The 14,817-nt window shown below is 29.1% G+C and overlaps 3 protein-coding genes across 3 annotated transcripts; 2 read left to right on the top strand and 1 right to left on the bottom strand.

The window, feature by feature from the left end:
- The first annotated feature begins 3,194 nt into the window (after window positions 1–3,194).
- On the top strand, window positions 3,195–3,731 carry LOC122501856. Its single transcript, XM_043611620.1, has one exon. It carries the CDS (start codon window positions 3,195–3,197, stop codon window positions 3,729–3,731), a length of 537 nt encoding a protein of 178 aa, XP_043467555.1.
- A 4,631-nt stretch (window positions 3,732–8,362) lies between these two features.
- On the top strand, window positions 8,363–9,807 carry LOC122501855 (putative nuclease HARBI1). The gene is made up of 6 exons (XM_043611619.1): window positions 8,363–8,596; window positions 8,682–8,878; window positions 8,965–9,112; window positions 9,193–9,334; window positions 9,442–9,659; window positions 9,730–9,807. The coding sequence occupies exons 1-6, from the start codon at window positions 8,363–8,365 to the stop codon at window positions 9,805–9,807; spliced, it is 1,017 nt and encodes a 338-aa protein (XP_043467554.1).
- Window positions 9,808–9,970: 163 nt separating this feature from the next.
- LOC122501854 lies at window positions 9,971–12,665 on the bottom strand. Its single transcript, XM_043611618.1, has 5 exons — window positions 12,605–12,665; window positions 11,967–12,112; window positions 11,698–11,883; window positions 11,400–11,617; window positions 9,971–9,983 (listed from the first exon to the last, which is right to left on the bottom strand). The coding sequence occupies exons 1-5, from the start codon at window positions 12,663–12,665 to the stop codon at window positions 9,971–9,973; spliced, it is 624 nt and encodes a 207-aa protein (XP_043467553.1).
- Window positions 12,666–14,817: the final 2,152 nt, after the last annotated feature.

The raw sequence follows: 14,817 nt of genomic DNA, 5'->3' as shown, positions 1-14,817 counted from the left end.
AAGAATTTATACTTGGGTTGATGTAAAGACTTTGAGTATAAGTAAATATTATCAAATCTAAGACCATTAGGATGTAAAATTAAAGAAAGGAGTACATTTGTCTTTCCACAATTTGATGGTCCACAAAAAATAGCTCGAATACTACCTGATAACAAGCTACTATGACGCTTCACTGTCTTCTCTTGTTGTTCAACAATCGAGTCTAGATTGACGACTGGCAGCTTGTGAAGTTGTTCCTTGAACCGTATCCTGATTTAGACTGCCGCTAAAGGTATAAATACAGCGCTTATATAGCTCACAAGTCATTCTAATTTTAACTTTCACAGAGTAAGGTATGATTATACATCATCGCTCTCGAGGAAAAGGTTTAATTAATAAACTTATAAACAAGTTACCATTTGAATTACATTTGCCAGGTTATCAATATTGTGGACCAGGCACAAAGTTAGCAAAACGTCTAGATAGAGGTGATCCAGGTGTTAATCCATTAGACGCCGCTTGTAAAGAGCACGATATTGCTTACTCGAAAAATCGAGAAAACGTTGAAGAAAGAAACTCTGCTGATAGAGTATTAGCTGACAAAGCGTGGCAACGTGTATTTGCTCCAGACGCACAATATAGTGAAAGAGCTGCAGCTTACGCAATAACAAACGCTATGAAAGCAAAATCAAAATTTGGAATGGGTTTAAAGAAGAAGACAAAGTCAAAGAAACGAGTAAAGAAGATAAAATCAAAAAAACGAGTAAATCTTAGAAAAATTGTTGATGCTGCAAGAAAATCAATAATTCCTGGTAATGAAGCTCGATCAACAATAAAGTCAGCTATTGAAACAGCTTGAAAAGCTGTAAGGAAAGCAGGTGGTAGAGAAAAAGTTTTAACACCTCGTATTCTACCTGTCCCATCAAAAGTTGGTGGTCTGTTACCATTGATTCCCATTTTTGCTGGTCTAAGTGCACTTGGAGCGCTTACTGGGGGAGCTGCTGGTGTAGCAAAAGCTGTTAATGATGCAAGTGCAGCAAAAGGGCAGTTGAAGGAAGCTCAGCGTCACAATAGAGAGTTAGAAGCAGTTGCACTTGGTAAAGGTCTACATTTAAAACCATACCGACAAGGTTTGGGACTTCATTTGAAACCATACGTTAAAGGACAAGGTATTAAGAGACAATGTACGAAAAAAAAGTTTAAAGCTACCTCAGCAAGCACTTACTGATCTAGATTTACTTAAATATGCTAAAGAAATGAAAATTCCTCATTTTCGAGGTGTTTTCATGCGAAATGAATTACCTATAAGAGGTCCTCGAAAAAACGAATCAGCCATTATTAATTTAGATGATAAAGATGGTTCTGGAACTCATTGGGTTGCATATAAAAAAGTTAATAATAAAGCAGTATACTTTGATAGATTTGGTAATCTTCAACCACCCTATGAACTTGTCAATTACTTAGGTTACAATGCTTTAATACAGTATAATCATCAAAATTATCAAGATTATAATAGCTTTAATTGTGGTCATTTATGTCTAAAATTCTTATGTGGACAGCTTGAAATTACTAAAAAATATATTCTATATAAGTGATTGTAAGTCATTCCAGCTAATCAGTTTATAAAAAGTCATCAACATGGAAGAATCTTTTACTCTGACTATCTCAGGCAATTCATCTGTCCTGGAGGCAGAATATTTTCCTCCGATAGAATTATTATCTAATAAAAATTATGTACTTGGCTTAGTTGAATTACTAACCTTCAATTCAATTCCTAATATTAATCAAGGTAAAAATAAATTTTATATTGGTGATAAAGTGATTACTATACCCCCTGGAAGCTATGAAATTGAAGATATTGAAAAATATATTCAAAACTCTATTGAAAATGGATCTGAAATTGTAAGAATTAAACCTAACAATAATACTTTACGTAGTGAAATAACAAGCAGCCTTGAAGTGAGTTTTGAACAAAACGATTCAATTGGTAAATTATTAGGATTTACTCCACGAATATTGACAGCTAATAAGCCTCATACGTCAGATGTACCAGTAGCTATTCTTAAGGTAAATGCTATCAGAATTGAATGTAACATTACTACTGGTGCATACATAAATAATAAAAAGGTACACACAATTCACGAATTTTTTCCAAGTGTTCCAGCTGGATATAAGATTGTGGAAGTTCCATCCCACGTCATTTACCTTCCAATCGCCGTGAAGACAATACATAATATTCAAGTAAGAATCGTTGATCAAGACGGAGATTTAATAAATTTTAGAGGTGAAACTATAACAATTCGATTACACGTTAAATCAACGTAATGGGAACTGTATTTCATAGAAAAACTGGTGGAAGCTATATAAAAGAGTTGCCATGTCAGAAGTCATTCATTCCTCAATCAGTTCGCAAGAGACTAACATCTCAGAACATACTATTTCTGAAGCAGCTCGGCCTAAGAGTTTATCAAGAAAACAAGGGAAAAAATTGATTTTTCACATACTTTTTATTTGTTGTTGTAACAAAAATGGAAGAAATTTTAAACATTCTAAGTCCAGTTAAATTTGATAATTCTGTGGCACACTATGAGATTCATGCACATCAACCATACGTGTCATCAGCATTTAATAACAGTGACGAGATTCGAATTGCAGTTCAACATCAAGACTTGTACATTCTTCCCTCTAAAAGTACTCTACACGTCACTGGCTGAATTGTTAAGCCAAACAATACGCTTGTAACTAATACAAAGTTAATTAGCAATGGTATTTCCTACCTGTTTAATGAGATTCGTTATGAATTAAATGGTGTTGAAATTGATCGCTCTAAAAATGTTGGTATTACAACCACAATGAAAAATGTAATTTCTCAAACACCTAATCAAATGATTTACTCTGAAAATGCTGGTTATCTACCTTATGATGATGATAGTAGAGTAACAAATGATGCTGGATATTTTGATGTAAATATTCCACTAAGTATGATTATTGGTTTTGCTGAAGACTATCGAAAGATTGTTGTAAATGCAAAACATGAACTTATTTAAACAAGATCTCGTACTGATCTCAATGCTGTAGTAAACATTGGAGCAGCTGAGCGTGAAGAATTTAAAATTATAATTAATAAAGTTGAATGGTTGATTCCATATTTAATGGTAAATGATCGCCAAAAAATTGAATTATTGAAATTCATTGAAAAAGACTCACTTATAACAATGAGTTTTAGATCATGGGATTTGTATGAGTATCCTATGATTGCTGCCACTCAAAAGCACGTGTGGACTGTAAAAACTTCAACACAAGTTGAAAAACCTCGATATGTTATTCTTGGTTTTCAAACAAATCGAAATGAAGATCAAGGAAGGTATGCAAATTTATTTGATGCCTGTAATCTTCTCAATGTTAAACTTTTCTTAAACTCACAGTACTATCCTTATGGAAATTTAAATTTAAATTTTACTCAAAACAAATTTTCCATACTATATGATATGTATTGTAATTTTCAACCATCCTACTATGGAAAAGAATCTGAACCTTTATTAACTAGAAATAACTTTAAAGATTATGCACCATTGGCTGTTATTCATTGCTCAAAACAAAACGAATTTCTAAAACAAGCATCTGTAGATGTGCGATTGGAATTTGAAGCAAATGAAAATTTTCCAGCCAATACAGCTGCATATTGCCTTATAATTCACGACCGCATTATACAGTATACACCAATCAGCGGCGTTGTTAAAAAAGTAACGTGAAGTGTGGAAATAATGACCAATCATAGACGACATCGGTAGTGGGGGTATTTGGAGTGGTGGGGGAAAGTCTATAAAGAGAGCGTCTCTTTAAGGCTTGAGCCATTATTCTATTTCAGATACCATGGCGTACGTCGTAGATATTCAATGCTTCAAAAGACCTTACAACGAGTTTGTCATCAAAGAGTTGGCGATTCTACCACTTCAACAAGATGCTTATCCATTGGTCTACCTCTTCGAGCCGCCATATGCCTGGAGTCGATTGCCTGCAAGATACAAATGTGAGAATCGATGGCTTACAAATAATTATCATGGTATCGATTGGGCTGCTGGTGACGTAACTTATGAAGAATTACAACCTATAATAAAAGAAGTATTAATAGGTACACCTACTGTTTATGTAAAAGGTTTAGAAAAACAAAAATGGTTAGAAAAATATACATTAAATGTGTTTAATTTAGATGATTTTAAATGTCCGTCGCTAAAAAGATTAAGTGTAGATAGTTCATCTACATGTACAAATCACACACGTAGCTTCAGCAACTGTGCTGTGAAAAATGTATGTAATCTACGAAATTGGTTGATACAACCATCGAATGTACTACGAAATAATATAGAAAATAATGATGAAGTTGACAATGATTGTACATTGAAAGATTTTTATAATGATTGTGAAAATTTCCTATATAATGAATAAATGTATTAAATGTCTATTAATGTTTACTTTAATTAACCCTTCCCTATCCTATTATCTTTATTACACATGTATAAAACTATTATACATGTTAAAACTAGTTTAAACTTGTCTTATGACGTCACAAAGTGGGCGTGGCTCAATAATAAAAAGTGGGGGTATTTTACAAACATAAAACGCTATTGCGCATGCGTAGAATTAGTGGTGGGGGTAATGCGCATGTGCAGAATTAATGGTGGGGGTAATGCGTGATATTTGGGTATAAATAGAGGCACCTTGAGCTGTAAAGCTCATTCTGTTTTGTAACTTCACAAAGTATTATCTCTAAGAAAAGATGGATCTAACCAAAATCAACGCCATTGGTCGCATGGATGCTTTCCTGCCTACGAAGCCGCTTTCCGAGCTGACTCCTGGACATAAGTATCCTATAACAAAGATCCAGGTTGTCAACACCAGGTATGGAGTCAAGGTCGTCGTTGAGGTGGATAAAAAGTTCAATACATTCCTACCTTCAAGATTTGTACCAATGTTCACTGATGACTCTATATGCTTGGATCAGATGCAAGAAGCCATTAGTTCTGGACAATTACGGCTGAAATATATTGGTGGTCCATACAACCATATTGAATTTAAAATAAAACAAGTGTAAATATTGTATATTGAATATAATAAATCTATGAAATGTTATTGACACTGTATTTAATTAAATACCCTCAAGTTAGAATTAAGTTAGACATAATTAGAAGTAAGCAATAATAATATTAATATGTTGTAATATAAACAATTAAAATAATATTAAATCAAAGTGAAACTGATGTGAAATCAATTTTAAATTAGAATTAAATCAATATTAAATAGAATTAAAGCTAAATTATAGTTAATTTGATGTTAAGCCAAAGTTAGATTGAATCAATTAATTACACATATTATTATTATTATTATTTAATCAATGTAAAAATAGGTTTAAGTATAAAACAAAATTGTTATAAAGAAAACTCATGCAACTAAACTAAATTTCAAACCATGTGAAAATAAAACGAAAGTCAATTACAAAAGAATAATTAAATATATATTATATGATATAATGAAAATATACATATGTACAAATAAAGATATATATCTTTATATATATATATATAAGAACAAAAAATTTTTTTTACATATGTAAGTTTTCCAGAAAAAAAATGAATGTAAAATATCATTTAAATATGTATTTACATACATATTTAAAATATGAAATAAACAAAACAACATATAGCATGACATTTCAAACGAAATTTATAAAATGAAAAAAAAACATGCAGAAAATATAAAAGAATAAAATTGTGAAGCGTTCCATTCAAAATGCAAACAAAAAAAGCGAAAGTATAATAAAAGATTTGAATAAAATGTTGAAATAATAATTTTAAAAATTGAGGAAAAAGATAAATTTATTTCAACATTTTGAGGGACTTGCGTAAACGCTGGCGTGCAGTTCCTTTTAGTTGTTGAGGAGGAATCAGAATTGATCTTCTTGAAGAAGCAGCTCGAGGTGGTGGCACTGGAGCTCGAGGTGGTGGAATGGGAGCGCGAGGTGGTGGAATGGGAGCTCGAGGTGGTGGCACTGGAGCTCGAGGTGGTGGAATGGGAGCTCGAGGTGGTGGCACTGGAGAATTTTTAATATGTGCCACTCGACGTTTTAATTTTACTGCATATTTTTCAGAATCCTCGAAATCTGGAATTATATGTGGAGTAGGCTGTGAGCAAAATCCGGTTGGTCGAGATGATGCCATTTGTGGATTCGTTCTACGACGAATCCACAATGGTTCAGCTTGCACAATCGGCTGTTGTAGAACAAGTTGTTGTACAGCAGGTTGTTCTACAACAGGTTGTTGTGCACTAAAACACAATTTTTGACACTTTTAGGTTAACTGTTTGGCAATTAACGGAAACAAATTTCTCTTAAATTAAAACCACTTTACTATTCTACTTTATGCACTAAAACACAATTTTTGACACTTTTAGGTTAACTGTTTGGCAATTAACGGAAACAAATTTCTCTTAAATTAAAACCACTTTACTATTCTACTTTATGCACTAAAACACAATTTTTGACACTTTTAGGTTAACTGTTTGGCAATTAACGGAAACAAATTTCTCTTAAATTAAAACCACTTTACTATTCTACTTTATGCACTAAAACACAATTTTTGACACTTTTAGGTTAACTGTTTGGCAATTAACGGAAACAAATTTCTCTTAAATTAAAACCACTTTACTATTCTACTTTATGCACTAAAACACAATTTTTGACACTTTTAGGTTAACTGTTTGGCAATTAACGGAAACAAATTTCTCTTAAATTAAAACCACTTTACTATTCTACTTTATGCACTAAAACACAATTTTTGACACTTTTAGGTTAACTGTTTGGCAATTAACGGAAACAAATTTCTCTTAAATTAAAACCACTTTACTATTCTACTTTATACACTAAAACACAATTTTTGACACTTTTAGGTTAATTGACAAACAATTGACGGAAACAAATTTCTCTTAAATTAAAACCACTTTACTATTCTACTTTATGCACTAAAACACAATTTTTGACACTTTTAGGTTAATTGACAAACAATTGACAGAATAAAAATTGCTATTAAATTAAAACCACTTTACTATTCTACTTTATGCACTAAAACACAATTTTTGACACTTTTAGGTTAATTGACAAACAATTGACAGAATAAAAATTGCTATTAAATTAAAACCACTTTACTATTCTACTTTATGCACTAAAACACAATTTTTGACACTTTTAGGTTAATTGACAAACAATTGACAGAATAAAAATTGCTATTAAATTAAAACCACTTTACTATTCTACTTTATGCACTAAAACACAATTTTTGACACTTTTAGGTTAATTGACAAACAATTGACAGAATAAAAATTGCTATTAAATTAAAACCACTTTACTATTCTACTTTATGCACTAAAACACAATTTTTGACACTTTTAGGTTAATTGACAAACAATTGACAGAATAAAAATTGCTATTAAATTTAAACCATGTATTGTTCTATACGAGGGAAAATGTACGTACCACGTTTCTAACCATCCTTCGATATTTACAATTTTCTTTTCTGCAGTATCAGTATACTTTAATATTGTTTGGTTCCTGTGAATAAATATTAATAGTGATTACTCTGAAATATAAATATATCGTATATAATTATTATAATTACCATAATTTTGTCTACTGGGGCCGTATTCTCGAATCGATGACCCTAGATGTCGCATGCGACATACCATGCGAGATGGAGAAAGCTATTCTCGAACGATTGTCGCATGCGAGATTTCATATCGTATGCGAGAATTGTCGAATGGTTCATCTCGTGTGGATTTTGGCATTCGAAATGTAAAGTCGCCTTCGAAATAATAATATTGTAGGTACATGTGTTTCAACATTTTTTAATGATATTTTATTAAAAGTGCTTTAAAGGTATGTATAATTATAATAAATATAATACAATTATAATTATTGTATATATAATTGTAAAATTAAATTAATATTTACGTTAACGTTAATGAAGTAGTATAACTTTGGAATAAGTGAATTGTTAATTGATATTTTTATACTTTTGCAATAATAATTGGCTTGTTTTAAAGTCCTTTGTTTTTTAGTTAATAAAATGGATTTAATTTGTAAACAATATTACGATTTATTAGAGACCAAAAAGAAAATGATTTAAAACTTTATTTTATATATATAACCTAAAATATGAACCTTTTTAAAGGTTTAAATGTTAGGTTATAAGAACTGTTTTGAAAATCATTATTACTCAATCATTCTCTTTATTAAATAAAAGCATTCAATTTATGGTTTCGCAAATGAAGTTGATATCAAAATAACTACATGGTTAGAGAAATTAAAAGAAATCTTTTTTTCAGATTTTCAATAATGGATATGGCATTGCGAAATGCTATTCAATTACATATCGCTGATCAGCTAGAAAATGTGGTTGACTTTAATGAAAGGCAATTTCACGAGAGACAAGATGCTTTTGAATTAACAGATCGAAAGTTTATAAAACAGTTTAGATTAAAAAAAGAATTAGTAGATACAGTCATAGACACTGTGGAAACAAATTCAAGAGGAGGCTTAAGGGCATCTGCATTAGATCCTTGTACACAAGTAATTAAAAATTACAATTTTTAAAAACAATCTTTTGTTTAGTAATATAATTGAAATGCTTAACAGAAAAATTATTTGTTTATAGGTTTTAACAGCATTGCGTTTTTATGTAGCTGGGAGCTATCAGAATTGTATAGCGAATAATGTCAATATGGCTATAAGTCAATCATCCGTCAGCAGATGTATTACTAATGTTAGTAATATTTTAAATCTACCCGAAGTTTTTAACAATTGGGTACATTTTCCAAGTACTTTAAACGAATTGCAAGAAATTCGTAATAAGTAAGTTAATAGAGTATAATTTATTAGAGTATGACCATTATTTTAGCAAGTTTGATTTTAATAAACTATTAAAATTTATTTAATAGATTCTGGGAAACGCATCGTTTTCCTGGGGCAATTGGATGCATAGATTGTACGCATGTAGACATTTATCCGCCATTGATTCAAGATAATGTTTATCCTGAGCACATATACGTCAACAGGAAACAATATCATTCCATTAATGTTCAATTGGTAAGAATGTAATATTAAAAATGTTAGAATAATGTAGAACGCAATTCTGAAATTTTTATGATATATACTGTTACTTTTAGATATGTGATCCACATTTAAGAATTATGAATGTAAACGCAAGATATCCTGGAAGTACTCATGATTCTTATATTTGGAATAATAGTAACATCTTGCCTATTATGCAAGAAATTCACAACCGAGGACATTCATATTTTTTGTTAGGTATTGTACTCTTACTATAAATTTTTGTCTACTGACAACATTAAAAATAGTTTAAAAATTAAACGTTAATAAGGTTATAATGAATTATATCATTTATGTTTACGTAGGTGACTCTGGTTATGCGCAAAGACCTTGGATGATGACTCCTGTACTTGGAATGCAACAAAACCTACCTATGATAAATTATAATGACCGACAAAAGAGTACTAGAGTACTTATTGAGCGATGCAATGGTGTTTTAAAAATGAGATTTCGATGCCTGATGAAGCATAGAGTTTTGCATTATAAGCCTGACAAATGTTCAAAAATCATCAATGCGTGTACAGTATTACACAATATGTGTATTGATAATAATGTACCCCTGCCTGTAAATAATAATGATCCAATTGATATAGACTTTGGCATGTATGATGAAAATGAAAGGAATGGTGAAAGAGACGCAATTGATGTTGCAAACAGAAACGTGGATTTAACGGCTGGACGAAGAGCGCGAAACATTTTAATTAGAAGATTTTTTTCATAGCAAATGATATATTTTTTAAATAAAAACATCTTTTTAAAAAACTTTGGTAGTAGTTTATTTTAATTTTGCCTGGTACATTATTTAAAAATTAAACTTTTATTGTATAAACATATTCAATACCTATGACTAAAAAACAAATAATTTTAAAATTATTCAGACTTTTAGTTCTAAATACTTAATAAATATCACGGAGAAAAATAGTTTTTGATTAAATAGTTGTTAAAATAACTTTTGATGTACAAGATATCTTGGTATGATTGTACTTAAACATATTTTGTTCACACTATTTTGAAATACTGTACATTTATTTATTTCATCAGAAACTTTTTTATTAATCAACAAGTTTTCTTAATTTGTATGTATATCACATTTGTAAATCAGTTCCAAAAATTTCAAAAACTATTTTTCTCCGTGTATTATTAATGATTAAAGTTAAGAAGAAACAAAGTAAAATATTTAATCCTAATGTAATGAGTATTTTATATAAGCATTTTTTTACACAGAGAGAAATAATTGTTGAAATTTTTCTATTTTTTCAAGTACAAACTTGAAATAAAAAATCAACAAGTTTTCTTAATTTGTATGTATATCACATTTGTAAATCAGTTCCAAAAATTTCAAAAACTATTTTTCTCCGTGTATTATTAATGATTAAAGTTAAGAAGAAACAAAGTAAAATATATAATCCTAATGTAATGAGTATTTTATATAAGCATTTTTTTACACAGAGAGAAATAATTGTTGAAATTTTTCTATTTTTTCAAGTACAAACTTGAAATCAAAAATCAACAAGTTTTCTTAATTTGTATGTACATCACATTTGTAAATCAGTTCCAAAAATTTCAAAAACTATTTTTCTCCGTGTATTATTAATGATTAAAGTTAAGAAGAAACAAAGTAAAATATTTAATCCTAATGTAATGAGTATTTTATATAAGCATTTTTTTACACAGAGAGAAATAATTGTTGAAATTTTTCTATTTTTTCAAGTAAAAACTATGGTTTAAAGTGCATTAAAAAAACTTGTGTTGTACTTAACATAAACACATACTGAAAGTATGCGAAAGCATAATTCTATTTTCATAGAGTTCAGAATATTCAATTATTTTAATATAATTTGGAATGTGTGTAATAGTTTTGGTTAAAGATATTATTTAACTAAACTATACTTATTTAACAAATTGTACTCTTTGGTAAATCTTGAATCTCATTTTTTCTTAAAATTTAATGATATAATTAATTAAATCTGTATAAAATATATTTATATAGTTATATAATATATACTAACATTATTAAAATATATTGATAAGTAACAAAAATAAAAGTTATTGAGATTCATATTTCTTTAAAATTCCTTCTAATGCTGAACACAGCCTTTCTTTGGCAACTACGTTTTTTTCTTTTGCAACTACAATTCTTTCTTTAAGCACAAGTTTTTGCTTATAAAAGTTAATTTTTTCAATGTAATAAAGTTTTCTCGATTCACAATCGTCTCGAGTAACATCAACTAACTTTTCTGTTTGTTTAATTGATGTGTCGTACCTCTTAGCAGCAGACGTTTGTTTTAAAGTTTTTTTATTTGCAATCTGAGAAAGGGAGTTAGAAGTGCATGGTGGTCCTACAGTTTGTATATTTTCTTTGGCATTAAAAGACGTTGATGGAATTGGTTCTTCGAGCAATTCCGGTCTTAGAGTTGCTATGACGCTTTCTTTTTCCTCCTCCAAATATTCCAATTCTTCTGAGGGATCATCGTTCCACATCTGCGAAAACAAAAGTATCAAACATTAATACTTTTATCCTACTCTAATATTTTCAGTTCAATAAAATAATGTTCACATACAAATACAGCATCTGGTTCATGCACATTTGCGTGCCCATCTAATACTGTCGAGCATATTAATGATAAAACATTTTGATCAGTATCAGTCAATATTTGACTTGTAGGTGGTCCACCTCCTGTTTGTTTAGCGGACTTTTTTATTGCACTATTCTTTGCCTTGGCTGCATATCGCATATCTTGCCACGCCTAATAGTGTAATATATTATAGTGTAATATTATATATAGTGTAATATATTATGAAAAAATTTGTTAATTAAAAGTGCAAATACCTTTCTCCATTGTTTCCATTCTTTCTCTGCGCCCGGAACTTTATTCAATTCTGTTGCTATTTCTTCCCAACATTTTTGAGCATCTTTCGTAGTAAAAGTGTTGGAAAACTTTCCGCTCTGCAAATCAGGATTTCTGCCCACAAACTCTAGATATTTTTCAAGAATAGAAAATATTTTATAACATGATTACATGTACATAGTATTTTTAATAGTTTCATTTCAATTGAAAAAGATTTTTTAGTTTGAGGTTACGTGAACGCATACTTTATAAAGGAAAATAAATTAACATTTCATTAAAAAATAAAAACATCTTTTTAAAAAACTTTGGTAGTAGTTTATATTAATTTTGTCTGGTACATTATTATTTAAAAATGAAACTTTTATTGTATAAACATATTCAATACCTATGACTAAAAAACAAAATAAAAAAAGATTTTTTAGTTTGAGGTTACGTGAACGCATACTTTATAAAGGAAAATAAATTAACATTTCATTAAATAAATTAAAAATCTGTACTAATAATGGATAATAATAATTTGAGATTTCTTCCACACCAAATATTTTTTCTAACACAACAGAACTCTTTGATTAATTATTTTTTATTTTACTTTATATACTTTAAATAAAATAATACTTACCTATAAGTAATTTTTTCTGTTCCTCATTAGTATATGCACATCTTACTTTCTTTGGTGACATTTTTTATAACAATTAATTAATATTATTATTATTGATATTATTTTTCTTCCTTCTCTCCCCAATTATTCTTTATAGTTGTTTACTATTTACATTTCCCCTCTAAAGCAATTCTTATTGGATGATATTTACTTGAAAACAACGGCAACACTGTTGAAATATCGTGCACGGAAATTATCACGTAGCCTATATCGAAGGGTTGTCGAGAATAAAGTTTCAGTCTCGCATGCGATAATAACCGTTCGACAATTTACGCGTTCGAGAATTATCATACGGTTATTATCATAAGGTTAGGTTAGATTGGAATATGTCGGCTCAGGGATGGCTCATTCAAAAAATTGTCCACTTTTATGATAATTTTTTATTTTTTTAAATTACAATATGTGACTCTTTAAAATTAATGAGAATAATATGTTAATAAATAGTTCTATCATATAACATTTATGAATTTATTTTATAAGTATATATATTTAGATAAAATTAACCCGCAGATTAATATAAAAGTTTAAAATTCGCGCCATATATTAAAATAGTAGAAAAAAGAGGAAAGTACAAAGCATATATTTATGAAGCATATTTAAGTAAATATTCAATTAATGTTCATATTATTAATTATAATAATTTTATATGAAACTTATAATTATAATTTAAAACAAAAACCTTTTTATATATAATTTTCACTGTCAAAGTTTGATAATTTTTTCCACAATAGAATCAACCAATGAGAGTGTTTCATTCTTTCAGAACTGTCAGCATCTCGATTCGATAAAAATCGTGAACGCATTTTAGATAGCGCGAAATTCAATTTGAATTTGAAACGCTTATTATAATTTTGAGTAATAATTTTACTTACCTTTATTAATAAATTATTTATAATTAATCAAATATTGTTAATAATATTAATAAACATGAAAGTTAGCACGGTGAGCTTGGATTGACTTCAACCCAAAAGTCCGCCCACCTTACCGTTTTCTTTTGGAATGACTTTGGTAATGTCTTCGGATTATTTTAAGACTAAAATGAAAATAATTGGTGGAAGGAAACTAAAATTATATTGATTTTTTCCTTTTTTGTTGGTTATTTTGTGTTATTTATTTTTTTAAAAAGGTTAATCTAAATTGTTTTTATGCAAAAAAAATATTTTGGCATCAATAAAGCACCCTCTACAATATATAATATATTTAAACATTTAAAATTATTAAATTTGTTGAAAATTGAGGGGAAAAGACGGATTTTTCTCAGTTTTCTTAAATTAGCTTGTCTATTATTCCTTTTAACAATAAAATCACCCACATATGAATTAGAGTACATTAAATCTTATGTAAAACTGTTAAACGTTTTAATATGACTCGTTGAAGTTTATATTTAATGGAAAAATCAAACTTTTGACTTTTGAGCCTATTATTTGTAAAATTATTTTTTTCAAATTCCTATATCCTGTATCATAGGATATGTAAATTATTGTATTCACATACAGCTCTTAAGAGTCGGTTTGGATAATCCGAAAGATCATTGGAAACTTTATACTTTTTTCAAATGGTTCTAAAGTCAGAATATACAGACTCAATTGCTAACTATAAAATCTGAGGCCGGTTTGTACTTTTGAACAGAATTCAAGTACATAATAGTTAAAGAAACAATTAGTTCTAATGCTATCAGTATCATTTGCCAATTGATGAAAAACAGTAATAGCAACGTTTTTCTGAAAAAGTATTGATTTTTCCTAAAAATTAGATTTTAATGAAAATTTTAAAGAGTTTCGGAAGTCAGGTGTACAGATGTAGAAAGTAATAAATTTACACAAAAGTTATAAAATATCATACCTGAAATTGCTTTTTTTGTTATATCTGTAAGAAATCCCTTGGAAGTAACAATTTTTGAACTCGAAGATCGAATATTTATGGGTACAGAATTCCTTACATGTTGGCAAACATAACAGAGACTCAAAGCTTTGCTGTTCAAACGAGTATTAATTTTGTTGAGTGGTTTAAGAATAGAAGAAAATTATAATTTGAGATTGATTTCTCTACCACTTTTGACTTTACATAGTTTTATTTGACAATTCGTGCACAAAGTATTAGGTAACCTTTTATCACAAGAGTTGTAGTCATACATCTTCTCAAAGTAATTATTTAACTTTCCTTGCACTCGCATA

This window comes from Leptopilina heterotoma, unplaced genomic scaffold, assembly GCF_015476425.1.
Source record: "Leptopilina heterotoma isolate Lh14 unplaced genomic scaffold, ASM1547642v1 Lhet_217, whole genome shotgun sequence".
Lineage (NCBI taxonomy): Eukaryota > Metazoa > Arthropoda > Insecta > Hymenoptera > Figitidae > Leptopilina > Leptopilina heterotoma.
Note: the sequence above shows the minus strand (reverse complement) of the source record. Positions and strands in the feature narration are given on the sequence as shown.